Here is a 14,540-nt window from a genome sequence, read left to right on the forward strand (position 1 = left end):
AGCCACCATGTTGTTGCTGGGAATTGAACTCAGGACCTCTAGAAGAAACAATCAGTGCTCTTAACCACTGAGCCATTTCTCCAGCCCCACCCTTCTCCTTTTCACAAGCTGAGCAGCCATGGGCAAGTTACTTAACCACTCCATTTATCAGGGACCTCAACATAGGATAACAGAGTCATCACTAATTGTGACTATACAAAAAATATGGCAATACCTGTTACAAGTACTTAGTGAGTGTTAATATTAATTACAATAATGTCAGCTTAGCTGGGAGTTTCATCCTTCCCTTAATACCTGGGTCCTTCTTTGCAGATCTCAAGTCTCTACTGAGAATCTCTTAGTGCCCCTTCACAGACTAAGGATGGGATTAAGGAAAGAGTGACTCTTAGCTAATTGTCTTCCTATTCCTTTCTCAGCCCCTCAACTCCATGCATACGATGTACCCTCCTCCCAGCTTGGTTTGCCCCAGGCCCCATTTCTTCTTCCCACTGTGTGCCTTGTAATTTTGCTGTCTTAAAAGACAAGGCTCACACTGGGAAGAAAGACCCAAGAGTGAGTGTGGAAAGGCACAGGGCTAAGAGGTTATGGGAATTAAGTCCCCTTCTGTATGTCTGTGAATGCTGGCACCTTCCTGAGAGCTGACAGCTGGGACAATTGGTTAACAGATTGGTGATTCTTGGTGCTGTCCTAGAGGGAAAGGCTTAGGGCAGAGGAGCCTCCTGGGGGCCTGGCCCAGGTCAGCTAACATCTCTTCTTCTCCCATTTGGCTGTTGCCCCCTTTGCTGCGACTGCTCTCAGGTCATCTCGGCCATACCCACCCAGTCTCTGAAGTTCCTGAAGGAGGCTGGGCATGGCGCTGCCAAGGAGGAGATCACCAAGGATGCCGAGGGACTGGAGGAGATTGATCTTGCTGAGATGGAGCTGCGCAGGGGCCAGGTGCTCTGGGTCCGTGGCCTGAACCGGATTCAGACTCAGGTACTCTGTAGTAGCTCGTTATTACCCTGAGGGAAGCGATCTCCCCATGAAGAAATAGGAAAGCAGAGATTCCCAGCAGTCTTACTCTTTCCTAAGGCTCGCTGCTAAAGGGCAGCCTGTGCTCCGTAGCTTCAGGGGTCAACAGAGCCAGAGGTCTCTGTGGGACTCCTCTTGGAGGTCCCTAAGTTCCTCAGCTGTGGTTGGCCCTACAGCCCACCCCTCAGGTCTGTCAGTGAAACTGCCTTCCCACATAAGGTCTATTGCAACCCCAGTCTGGACCCCAACACAGGAAATGTGTAGCCCTTCCCTGCCCCCTAAGAAGGAATAAGAGACCCTGTTTTCATAAAACTGGAAGGAATACTCCGCATCCCTGGGAGTCACTCGGCGTGACCTTCATGTTACTGTTGTGGTAGAAGCTGTTACCTGGGGTCTTTGATAAAGAAACTCACCTGCCTACATTGTCCTGGTTGATGTAAGACCTCTCTGGGGAACCTGATGATTAAGTAGGTATGAACAACAGTCTCTCCGTTGATATCTTTTGAAGGTTTCAGACTTGCTTCCCAAAGAGGAAGATGCTGTCCTTTTTTTCTGACCCCTTTCCCTTCTTGTCATTTCTGAAATGGAGTACAAGTAAGTTCCCTGCTTGTCACCCTAACCGTAGCTTTTTTTTTTCTCCACTTTCCTCACATAACTACCTTGTGGGTGAATGGACTGGCCTTGGTATTGACAATGCTTTTCCTCTGCTCCAGCCCCTCGACCCTTTCCTGTTTTAGTCTCAAGATTCCTGAGCAAACCATCAGTTCTAAGATCTCAAGGGGACTCTGCGGAGCAAGGCCTGTTTCTTCCTCCTAGTTGGCTAGAGATCCCGAAAATATTTTATTTTCAAAAACTGACCTTGGACTGGTTTAGAAAATTGCCTGGCCACCCCACCATACACACACATCCGCCCTTAGTGCACAGGGAAGAGCAATGAATGCACACCCTCCACTGTCTACTCAGTAGGAATTGTCCTTCCCTGAACAAGACACCAGGTAGAAGCGTGGGTGAGATACAGGTAGGGAACTGTGGAGCTCCTTTCCTCTCTCTGCCCGGAAGGGAATCAAGTCGTGACCTGCAGACTGCCTTATGATGTCATGTCCCCACCTCTAAAGCCCCCATTGCTGTCCTTTGGGTCTGTTCTTTTCAAAATAACCTCTTTGCTTTTCTTCCCTTCAGGAACACCTGCCTCCTCTTCTACCGTGTGATTGTTTTGTTTTGTTTTTCCTAGCCAGGATCCCTCATTCCAGAGCCTCCTGGCTTCTTGCCAGTCTTCCTCTGGGGAGCAGAGATTCATGGACCTTCCTCCCCCTTCACTGCCAGTGCCCATTCCCTCACCTGTACTCCTCCTGTTCAACCCCACTGCATGTGGAGTTTTAGGCATACCTCTTTCCCTGCTAGAGCAGACAGTAGCTGGGAATTGGCTTTAAAGCCTAAATTTGAGACCAAGCATGGTGGTAACTGTCTACAGTCTCAGCACCCAGGAGACTGAGGGTTTCTAGTTCCGGGCCAACCTGGGCTATATAGCTAGATCCCACCTCCAAAACAGGGAAGCAGAAGCCTAGACTTAGGCTCCAAGGGCAGTCTATTAATGATGCCTTGACATGATCCATCCATGCCACTGCTGTTGGCACCTCTGAGCCGATGACGCCGAGTGCGCTAGTGCACCTCCCACCACATCCATTGCTCAGCCTCGGTGGGGGCCTAACAAAAAACCCCTTACTGTCAGACTGCTGGTCCAGATTGCCCATCCCATTGCAGCAGGTCGGATGGGAGGTGTTGCCAAACTACTGCTTAGTCCTGGTTGGGATTTCTAGGCGTTTCTTCCCTCTCCCTTTACCCTTTAGTTTGGAGGAGGTAAAAACACTAGAAAGCAAATATTTGAAGAATTAAAGGGCTGGACTCTTAGAACAGTAAACATGACATGCAATTTCATCGTGGAAGTTGGACCTTGTAACTCTGTATGCAACTAGAAAAGAGCCTCTTCTTCCACCAAAACAGGAAAGCTCCTAAGTGAGGAAAGGGTGGTGCTTTAGCCTTGGCCTCCACCCGAGGCCACCCCTAAGCACTTCATGGTTTCCCACAGAGGCTTTGCATACTAGAAGAGATATCTGCCTCATCTTCTGTGCCTGCAGTCACAGGACAGAGACGGTGCCTTTCCCGTCCTTCTGGACTGTTCCTATGGGGATCCCACCAGATCTCAGAAGCATAAACAAATCCCCTTCTGTTTGTTCCTTGTGGCTTAGGGATCAAAGAAAAGGCTAGTAGATTGATGAAGACCCCCAGATCACAGTCTCTGTGGGAAAGTGATGGTATTAATTGTCTCCATCCTTGAGGCAGAGCCAGCCGAAAGCCAGAGGCCTGATCTGGTAGGCAGGTGGACCTGGAGAGCTATAGCCTCCAGGCGCCTCCGGCAGTGGCTGGCGCCAGACCTCCTGCCTGCCTGTGAAGGTCTCCAGTGCTTAAGTAATGCTGTGAGTGGATTTCTAAGAGGCCACCTGAGCTCCAGGGTAGCCAGAGGAAGACTGGTCATGAAAGATGCCGCCCAAACTAAGCAAGTCAGTCTAAAGAGTCTTTCCACCATGGCTGCCGTGTGTGGACTACTCACTCTGCTGCCCATTTTTCTTTAAATGTGTGTTATTTTCCTGGAAATTTTGTAATAATAGTTGACTTAGTTGGTTTAGAGGCTCCTGAACCCTAAATTTCACTAATCCATACTTCGCTTCTGGTATATCAAATTGACTGCCTTTTTAAAAATTAATTAATTTTTGAAATAATATTTAATTAACTTTTTTTTTCATTTATTTTACATACTGACCACAATTTCTGCCTGCCTTATTTTTAAGAGGACAGGTCAAAATGACAAATAAACTCCTGGCCTCCCTCTAGCTGTTAGTGGTAGGGTTCCTTTAGGTTTTCAAGACCTTTGGACACCTGTCCATCCTAGGCCAGAGGGGTCATAGCTGGGTGTTTGAAAATCCACAGCAAAGTGTTCCTTAAATGAAGGGTGATATACAGTTAATGCCCTCCCAACCTCACCCTCACCTGCTGCTCTGGGTTTGAGGGACTAGCCCTCTGGCTTTCTGCCCCCCTTGCCCCACCCTCCTGACCCCACCCCACCCTCCTGACCCCACCTTCCTCTTCCTCCCTTCTCTCTGTGGAGCAAAGCTGTCTTACTCTCTGATTCTTTGCAGATTGAAGTAATTAACACATTCCAGACGGGAGCCTCTTTTAAGGGAGCCCTAAAGCGACAGAACGTGAGCCAACACCTTGATATAAAACTGGTTCCTAGCTCCTATTCAGCCGCACTTGCACCAGTCAAATCCTCCCCTTCCACCTCTTCCGCCGTTACATCTCCTCCTGTGGGCAGTGAGTGAGAGTCTGTTACAATGCATGATTCGCTAAAGCAAACACCAGAGAGCACGCAGTGTCTACTTTAACCAACCGTGGTTACTTGTCCTTTTCATTTCCCCCCAACACTTTGATCTTTTGACTTAAAGGAGGAAAAGACAAAAAGAAAGAGAGACCCCAGTCCCTGCTAAAACCAGGCTATATGACCTTTTGTTTTATTTTTTTAATGTTGGAAAGTTACTAAACCTTAGCAATTTTAAAGACAATAACCCTGTTTTCTGATTGCTCCCCTGCTTTGCTTGCTGCTGCTTTTCTTGAGCTGCTTTGTTTTGCTTTGCTTTGCTTTGTCTGGCCTCAGGCTTGTTTGGTGCCTTGTCCCTCTCCTCCTCTTCGGGGTCTAACTCTTTAGCTATGAGGTCAGTCCCAGTGAAGACCTAGGAAGCCTCTTCACTTGGGGACAAGGGAGAGCCTCTGCCCACAGGTCCTTAACCAAGGCCTGCCCTGATGGAGCCAGGACTGAGCTTGTTCAATCACTGCAGTCCTTTTGGCAACCACTGCACTGTCAGCTGGCCACAAAAGCACTAACTAGGTCGGAGAGGGGAAGTTAGTTCAAACTGTGTTGTCTTAGCTCTCAGTGATGATCTTCAATATAACTCTAGTTCATGAATCAATTAATTCACAAATGAGTAGGAGAAATAAAAATTTTCTGGCCTGTGAGGTCGTAGGTGGCATCCCGGCACTCAGTACTATGAGGTAAGAAGACAATGAGTTTGAACGTTTCTGAAGAGCCTCCTCCCCTCATCTTTTCATCTAGTTTGGTTGTTCGGCAACCAGTCCTTTGTATCGTATCTTGCACTTTCAGTTTTAGGAAACTGTCTTACAGACTTACTTAATAGCTGTCAGATTTCAGACTAGGACTTGCCGTTCTCATTAGTAGATTGTCGAATGCTTGCTGAGGCCTTCCTACTTTCTGGTCGTTTTACTTTCCCTGAATAGGAAGCAGAGGGGATGTTGTTATCATTCTAGTGCCTGGTGAGGAAGGTTCTCCACCGTCACACATATTCTGGACTTTAAATACTTGAGTGTCCGGTCCTTCTTTCCCCACTGCCAGCCCTAGGTCACATGGCCTGTAGTTCACATGACTGTGAGCAGGTTTTCTGAGCTTAACTTGCTTCTGCCCGCTAGCTACTCATAAGAGTTCTGGTATGAGACCGGACTGAAGGGGGAGGTGACAGTGGTGTCAGCAGGCCACTAGATAAGCCTCTCCCTCTGGTCCTTCCGCGTTCTTCACTTAATCCCCTTCTAACGAGTTTCAGTCCTGTTTAGTCATTGATTTCTCTGGCAGAAAGGGCTAGTGCTGGCTGTTCCAGAGACTTGATGGCAGAGACCAGGGGACTTAGAGGAGCTGTCAGACCCCATGCCCTGACCCCCCAGGAATTGCAGTCGTGTATTTAAAACCCTCTTCCCCATTCCGGAGCTCTTGAACCTGCGGATCCCATCTCCCTAAGGTCTCTAAGGCTTCCATCCAGAAGCTTCTCTACCCCTAAGCAATGACAGGGGAGTAGAAAAGCACAGTATTCTAGTGCATCAGACCGTGCGCTGAGCTCCAAACGGTGCTCCACACTCACCTGGAGGTCCAGCCTACTTTGGGCTCCTGCCTTATGAAGGAGTCACCTTTCAATCAGCCCCTCAGGAAGCATTTCCCAGAGGTTTTGAGAACTGATGTTCAAAGACAGAAGCATTGGCTGGCTAAGTGAGGAGTGTGTGAGGCTGTCCCCTTACCAGCTCCACCAGCCGTCCCTTGTCCCCACATACTTCTCACGCACCAGACCCTGTGCTCCAAGCACAGAGGATGCCAGCCCTGGATCAGTTGGTAATGTCCTATGTGACTGTCCATCAGCACCTCTTCCCTGAGCCTGTGCTGGAGTTGAGTACCTCCATCCCTCAGCCTCACCCCTGGGCCAGGTGCCCTCGCTCCTTGCCTGAGCTCCTGTACCGGTAGCTATTCCCATTACTCTCTAGAAGTCCTGAACTCTAACCGAATGACTGATCTTCGCTTCTCTCAAAGGTTTCCTTCTTTGCCCCCCCCACCTGCCCATCCCTCTTCACTTGTATCTCCTTCATTTGTTTGCCCATCAGAGTGTTATCAATTGCCCCAACGAGGGAAAGGAAAAGTCAGAAAACAAGCTCAGACCCTCGGACACTAATTTTCACAAATCAACTCTTTTTCTGTTGGATTTCACACATAATTGTTGCGATAGAGTGTCCAGTTGCTTTAAGAAAAGAAAGAGAGAAAGGAAGGAAGGAAGGAAGGAAGGAAGGAAGGAAGGAAGGAAGGAAGGAAGGAAGGAAGGAAGGAAAGGAAAAGACCCAGAAGCAACAGATTTAAAACTCAGTAATGTGGAAGACAGTGAACTAATGACACAAAGGTCCCTGCCCTCCTCTGTGACTCTGAGAACTGTGAAGGTAGCAATAGCAGATAAAAACACCGCTACCATACATACCTACTAAAGAGAGGGTTTCGGTCCTGTGCCTTGGCCAAAGTAGCTATCTATACCAGGACTAGGAGAGAGGGCATTGAGTTTGAGCTCACTTAATCTAGCTTGTGTTACTCAAATATTTCAAGAATAGGTTACAGAAAAGCCTGGGACCATACAAAGGTTAGAGGTGGCCTCCCTTCTGCCTAATCTTACACATATCTGAGCAGGGGCAACCTGACTGGTGGAATTCACCAGCAGATGGTCAACAGAACCACCGAAGAATGGAAAGCAGGCCCTCACTGTTGTTCCACGAGGTTCCAGGTGCCTGTCTGCTTCTTGTGTGCGCTGCATTGTTGAGCTGGCAGTTGAGTGGCAGAGTCCCTTGCCTTCTATGCTCTGAGCACTCCAGTCATGGGTGACACTGTAGGCTACAGAGGAGAGAGGCCAAGGAAGGGCAGCCATAGCCAAAGAAGAGAGAACCACGGTTCTGATGGGGAGGCTGCTGGAGGCAGTGTCTTTGCGGGATGTAGAATGATGAGACGTCCTGGGACAGGAAATCCAGCTGGTTTATTTGGCTGTTTGTGTGTGCTGCTACCTCCATGCTCTTGCTTCTTCTCCAGGAATAAATAATGTGTGTGTGTGTATATATATATATATATATATATATATATATATATGTATGTATATATACACATATATTTATGTATATATGTGTATATATGTGTGTGTATATATACATAGATATATATAATATATTAAACAGCAGAAGAATAAAAGAGACACTCTTACCCCAACACCCACTACTTCTTAACCTTCTCCTGATCTTAACAACTTCTGCTTAACATCATTGCTCATCTCTTTTCTGAGGGAGAATGTATCTGAACCAAACTAGGATTGACGGCTTGCCCCAGTGAAAACCATCCCATCACCGCCTGCATTTCCTGGTCTCCTTTCTGTGTTCTTTCTGGCATCCAGTCCCCACACACACACACCGCACCCCAATCTACCAGCCCAGATTCTAGGCCACACTTGAGAGACACCGTTCAGAAATGTAGAATTAGCAAAGCAAACCAACAACCCAAACACCAAACAAGTTGATGCTTCTGATTAAGTAAAGCTGCTCTCAGGGTTGCTTGCAGTTGTCTTCTGTGGACTCCTGACTTCTTCTGTGTGGTCAAACACAGAGTGACGGGAGTGTGTTCGCCCTCTCACCCAGGAACACTGCAGAGTGTCTGCTTTCTTCATTCTTTTCAACTGTCCTGTCGGAAAAGCCACTTATTTGTAGCTGGCCTCCCGGGTCAGGTTTCTCTTCTGGTCCTCCACTTCTTCACACAAGGTCATGTTCCTCATCACAGTATGCAAATGGCTGGGCAAAGCAGCACACATTTTCACAGTGGGTCTGGGCAGCATTGCTGTGGATCAGACATGGATGTGCACTTGAATGGTGAACACCGGGCCTTCTTCAGTAGGCAGGGCAAGGCTTCTTTTCACACCTGTGTTTTATCTGCATCTTTCAGGAGAGCAGGAGCTCTGTTTTTGATGGGGAGGAAACACAGTCGGGGTTGTGGGGGTATAAAGATATGCATGTCTTCTGACTGAACAGTTAGGGACTTTTAATTTCCTGCATGCTATGGAATGAAGATTGGTTTGTCTGCCTGGCTGCACAGTATCCACAGTCACTTGTCACCCAGTGTTTATTGGTGAATGTTGGCTCTTTGAGGGGGCTTAAACACATAACGAAACTACAGTGTGTAATTCTCCCATCCCACATCCACAAAAGGTTTGGCTTCCATACAGAAGGCAACCTGTGTGGATTGTCTTAGGCTTGTCCATTAATGTCACCTAGTTCCAACACGCTGTCCTCTACCCAAAAGAACTAATGAATCTCTTGGTTTGATTTCATTTTAAGAGTGGGTTGTTTGGAAATGCTAAGTTTGCCTTGTGCTACTTTATAGAAAACACCCTTTGAAATGTCCTTGTTGTTTGCCTCACTCGCTCACGCCTTGTGCCTGAGTTTTGAGGTGTGTGGTAGTTTGGGTTGTTGAGCATTAATGTTTTGTAGTGGGGTTTTATTTCTTTCCTTAAACCACTAGTTTTTCTTGTTCTGCTTGCCAATTCTCACCTCTCTATCTTCTCATCCTTTCTTGTTCCCCTGGTATAGATCCAAGTGGTCAAAATGTTCCATAGTTACCCTGGAGCGAAATCCAGGAACGAAAGATCCATTCACCACTTCATGACCCAACCTGGATACAATGCAGATGATGAACCTCTACCGTCCTTCATAGATGATCACGAGGAAGACCCTGGATTGGTTCCTAAGTCCGGGACTAAGGTGCTCCTATTGGATGGTGCAGCCACTCGCAATGACAACAAAAACAACAATGCTGTGGACGGCAGCCAAGTGCAGACCATCGCTTCCCATGCCCACAGCCCCCTGCAAAGCCTGGAGACATCAGTGTGAACTTCTGTTCTGATTCCCGCCCCTGCTTTCCCTGTTTCTTTTCTCATCCATCCCGCCTATGAGGTGATGATGGGACTTTGTCACCGTTGTGTCAGTGCTCCTAAGTGTGTGAGAACGCCTACCTGGCCATGAAGAAACAAGAGCACAGACCGACAAGGATTCGGTCAAACCCTGGGCAGGGAGCGGTAGATCTACTCCTTAGTTGTAACAATTGTTATTTTTAAAGAAATGATGACAATCCTCCCAGCATCACCCAACCCAAAGTTTCCACGGTGTTCCCACCTGTCACCACCTCCTGACTTGGAGATTTTATGAGTTTCTGCCATTTACAAGCTAAATCGTGAGCTCAGGGAGAGACAAATACCCTGTGTTTGTGTTTCAGTAGACTGATTATTCTTAGAACATTTTTTCCTGTTTTGAAAATGTACACCCTAAGGCCAGTAGCTCTTCCTACCCCTCAGTCTGACCTCCCCAAGGTTCTTTGGTTCTTATATGACCCTTATCATCCTTCCTCTTACTCTTTTTATTTTTTTTCTCCAAGTTTTGGTAATTAAGAGAACGGAAAGGGCATGGACAAGTTGAGTCAACTTTGGCCCCTTTTAGCCCCAATAGAACCTTTCATTTTGTTCTAGAGGCAGACAGATTTCTTTTCTAAAATGGTCTTTTTGGAGTAAATGAGCTGGTGAAATATTTCCCTATTTTCACCAGGTCAGCTCCGACTTCGAATGTCCACCTCTCTCTTTGGGTGTGTAGGGGGTTTTAAGTGCCAGGGAAATCGGCCGTGAGCATGAAGGTTTCTTGTGTATAATATATAGTCTTTACCATGGGCCTGAGCTTCCTCCTTGCCTAAGGTAGTAGCCAAAGAGTGAATGGGGCATGACCTTGCCTCCTAGCTGGATGAGGAGTTTCGGGACCAACATGGGGCAGGCCTAGGACCAGAAATCACGGAAGCAGACTATTTTCAAGAGTATTTGCCAAGGCTCTCCCAGGGCAGAAGCTGATTGTTGGAGGAATGAGTATTAAGAAACCTTGGGAGGGGCTAAAGAACCAATCCATTGGGATCTAAGAAACCTCCCCTCAGGTTAGGCACCTGAGTACCAGCTTGGACATTCTCTTCTCTTTCCTGTTTCTATGCTTTGCTGTGTCCCACAATATTTTCCACCTCTAAAGGAGACCCCCCCCGCAACTTTTGCAAATATTCCAATGTTGAAAATATGCATCTGAAAGAGTAGGCTCCCTGACCGTGTTCTGATTCAAGGAGCAAAGGCCCAGAAAGCCCCTGCTTCCTCTCTCCTGGCTTTCACACTCCTGTTTTCCAGCCTCCAGCAGCGAGCATCTCCACTGCTGCCCAGGAAAGTCTGGGTCTTTTTCCCTGGAACACTGCCCAATGCATCCTCTGTCCGCCCACCTCTCAGGAGCTGGGAACTTCACCAAAAGGGACTTTACCTTACTGGGACAAGGTGGAGGCACATCCCCGGGTGCTCCATGTGTATCCCTGCTCTGCTGACATAAGCATTTTGTGCAGGTGGACCAAATTTATGTCCCCAAGTCCCATCTCCCATTAGATCAGTGAAGCCTGCCTCCCACCTTCGAGGGTGGTGGACATAGAGGAGGATGCGTGAGGCTCACGAGAACTCCAGGCTTCCTCTCGGGAGGAAAAGCAAGAGGAACCTGTCCACTCCTAGCCTTTCTTCTAGAGATCTTCCTCCCTCCCCACTTTTCACCCAAACTGCCAAGGTAGGGTGGGTGAAGAAGCAGCCACCATTCCACACCCATTGCAGCATAATCCATCGTTACAGGCAACAGGGAGAAGGCTTTGACTGGGGTTTTGTAAAGCTGACACACATCAGCAGTCTTTCCTCGTAGGGAACAAACAGCTCACTGGAGTTGTTAATTATTCACACACACAAGCAGACACACACTCTCTCAAGTACATTAGAAGATTCCATTCTGACAACTCTTCTGTTACCTCAGATTGTTTTCACAAAAGCAAGCCAGTAACAAGCTCCGAAGGTCATTTTACCCTCCTTGCTCCCAAGAGACTTTTGTGGTGCCTGGCAGGTCACTCTTGAGGGCTTTATGTCTACTTTTCAAAGTCAATAGCTTTGTGTGTGTGTGTGTGTGTGTTTATGTGTGTGCGCACGCACGTGCACATGTGTATGTATGTGCGTGTTCTAGTTTCCATAGTAAGAGAGAAAATATAGAAATATTATGCAAAAAATATAGTTTTCTTTAGATCAAAAACTAATATTTTTGAGTCAGCCATATATATACATATATATATATATATATATTGTTTAAAGAATTTCAAATAAAGTGCCGTCATGGAACACCATAGAGGGGAGCACACGGCCAACTGTTTGACGTGACAGGTGGCTCAATATATTTATAATTGGTTTAAAAGAATAATATACCTTACTTCCTTTCTCCGAACAGCCATCTTTATATTTAGGAAAAAAAATTGTTGGGTTCTAGACTTTTTTAATATAAATTTTGTTGATATGGAATTGAGTAAGTTCAAGTGTTTCTGTGCATATATTTTTATGTGTTTTTCTATTCAGTTTCAGTGATCCAGACGGCAGTGAGTAAATATGACGGAAGTTAGTAACAGTTTCCCCTAAATGGTGCTGTGGATTTGAAAGCAGTCTGATGGGGAGAAAGAGAATATGTCCTAGAGCCCTCTTTCGATAAACCTAGAAAAAAATGGGTAAGAACCTGCAGGTAGTGAGGGCAACACCCGGAAAGAGGCTTCTCAACTGTCAGGGCGTGGATGTATGCTGCCGTGGAGGAGTGCCAGGCTTGTTGCTAACCAGGGGCGAGGGCCAGTTGGGCTTCTGGGAGGACTTAGCTGGCAGAACGGTGTCAATGACAGTCCCTCCTGGTCAGCAAGGGAACTGGTGTGGGGCTTGCTTTTCTTTATGCTTCTTTGACTTCCCCTCCCCCCCTAGAGTGACCCCATTAGTGAGTTTTTGTGCACGAATCTGAGTTGGGACGCCTTTCTGTTTTGTATATATAATACAGCAGATGGGAGACTGAGCTCCATATTGGAAGTGATAAGTACAGCAGTGGCTGCTTCCAGCTCTGTCTGACAGTTTGAGGACTAGGTCCATCTCAACAACCCTTCACTGTCCTTTAAATTGCTTTTTCCATCCCAAAGGATGTAAGAGAAACCAACTAAGCCCCCTCTGGGCACTTGTAGATTCCTCAAGTTTGGGTTTATATTTTCCTTCAAGCTTTAGGGGACAGTTTCATCAATCAATTAGAGTGATTATCTCACTGCCAAAAATCCAGAGGGGCACGCAAGCTTGAATGCCTGGATCCTCTCCTGTACCTCCCCTACACTTCTTCCCATCCCTTGCTTTACAGTTGAAGCTACATGTGGTACCATCCTGTCTGCACACTCAGTCACCTTCTATGTCTGTCATCCACCCCATGGCACTGGTGTTGGGAAGGGGGAGCACTTATAATGCCTGCTGTTCTAAAGCCATCCCAGTCTCTTCTTCGGTAGACCGGACACCCACCCTCCCTCCCATTTAGCTCAGAGCCAGGACTCTTGCCTTCCCAGCTCTGCAGATAGGAGGCCTGCTGTCCCCTTTCTTCTTCTTGGGAGAGGCGGAGAGAGGTGAGCTCCCTGCAGCTGAACTGGCCTTTGGTTTATGTTTTCTCCCCATATGTATATATGCCATATGTAAATATGCCATATATATGTGCCAACGAATTGATTTATGTCATCTTTTCTAAACAGCATGCAGATAGGAAGTTTGAGTTTCTTCTCAGTAACTAGTATAATGAGCACTGGTATTTTTGTACAAAAGAAAAAGAAAAAAAAACAGAAAATTGACTGTTGTAGTCTGCATGACAGACATGATATCAAAGCAATGTATACCCTAGCATGCATTGCCATAGTTTGCAGTTCAGCTTAACAGTGCACCCAACCTGTATTTGCATTTGATATTATTTAAGCTCTATGTATAATGTTTTGCATGTATTTATATGGTTCTTGGGAGGATGCTATAACTGACAAATCTGTAATGCAAATGTATCATCCCACTGACCTGGGAAGAAGAGGAGTTTGAAAATGGGTAATTTTTTTTGAACCAATAAAGCTTTTTGCTGATGAGCAGAAACCAATGCCATGCACTGAAAATAAAAACCCGTGCCCACTTGTAATGCGCTGTCTCCCATGTGTTTCCACTTTTGGCTCACACCACTGGGGCTGCTGGGGCTGAGGAGGGTTTTGCCTTCACCACCTGTAGAGCAAACACAGGGCCCAAGCCTGTCCTTTCCCATGGCATGCTTTCTTCAGAGGCCCACAGTCCTGGGGACCAGCCTCATTCCCCTGAAGAGCCAGGCTTTCTGCACACTCCATGGCTAGAGTTGGGTAGAGCTCACCATCCAAGTCCTGGGAAGCAGAGGCCTTGGGAAGGATGAGCAAGAGGATGCCTGGCTCAGGTCCTCCTCCTCCTCCTCCTCCTCCTTGTTCCCCTCTCCTTCTCACCTTCCGCCCCGCTTCTCCTTAAAGTGTCTTTTAACAAGCTGAGTCCCCCTTAAGGTAACTGTTCTTCCTGCAGACAGGACATTCTCCACCACCCACCTCCTCCGCCCACAGTTGTTTTGTTTCTAATGTTCCATTGGTTACACTTTGCCATCACGACTGCTATGAGACTCCAGTTCCCGGTCAAAGAAGAAAGACCATTTACCTGTCAGAGCTCTCAGATCACCCCTTGGGGCTCTCACCCAGGTGTACAGCCAAGTCCCTGCTCCCTCCTAAGTCACCCTCTCTAGAAGAGAACCTGTCTCTTGTCCAGGGTTCCTTAGGAAAGGTCTGTTGGTGAAGCACAGCCTGTGTTCTCTGGTGGCCTCTCTGAGATGTTCTGGAGGCGCCGATTCAAAAGCAGGGACTGACCTAGATGCAAAAGACTTTTGCAAGCTACGTCTTTAAGAAAAAAAAAATTGATGTGTCTGTGCTCCTCATACCTGGTGCCCAAAGAGGCCAGAAGGTATCTTGGAACTGGACTTAAAGATGTTTGGAAGCTTCCATGTGGGTGCTGGGAGCAAGTGCTCTTTAATTTTTAATTTTTTTTTTTTATTTGTTTTCGAGACAGAGTTTCTCTGTAGCTTTGGAGCTTGCCCTGCCCTGGCCCTCACTCTGTACACCGTGCTGGCCTCGAACTCACAGAGATTCACCTACCTCTGCCTTCCAAGTGCTGGGATTAAGGCCTATGCCGCCACTACCT

At 47.1% G+C, this 14,540-nt stretch overlaps 1 protein-coding gene across 5 annotated transcripts in view; it reads left to right on the forward strand.

Moving 5' to 3' along the window:
- The window catches only part of Atp2b4 (ATPase plasma membrane Ca2+ transporting 4), a 104,896-nt gene extending 91,423 nt beyond the window's left edge, over window positions 1-13,473 (forward strand). For 2 of the 5 annotated variants that reach the window (XM_057770422.1, XM_057770423.1), the window contains 3 exons: window positions 799-975; window positions 4,206-4,380; window positions 9,004-9,178. In XM_057770422.1, the coding sequence (XP_057626405.1) occupies window positions 799-975; window positions 4,206-4,380; window positions 9,004-9,029 (378 nt within the window). In that variant the 3' untranslated portion in view covers window positions 9,030-9,178. Of the gene's footprint in view, window positions 1-798; window positions 976-4,205; window positions 4,381-9,003 lie in introns of all 5 variants that reach the window. The other 3 variants (XM_057770420.1, XM_057770421.1, XM_057770424.1) reach the window with 2 other exon arrangements.
- Window positions 13,474-14,540: the final 1,067 nt, after the last annotated feature.

The sequence above is a fragment of the Chionomys nivalis genome, chromosome 5 (genome assembly GCF_950005125.1).
Source record: "Chionomys nivalis chromosome 5, mChiNiv1.1, whole genome shotgun sequence".
NCBI lineage: Eukaryota > Metazoa > Chordata > Mammalia > Rodentia > Cricetidae > Chionomys > Chionomys nivalis.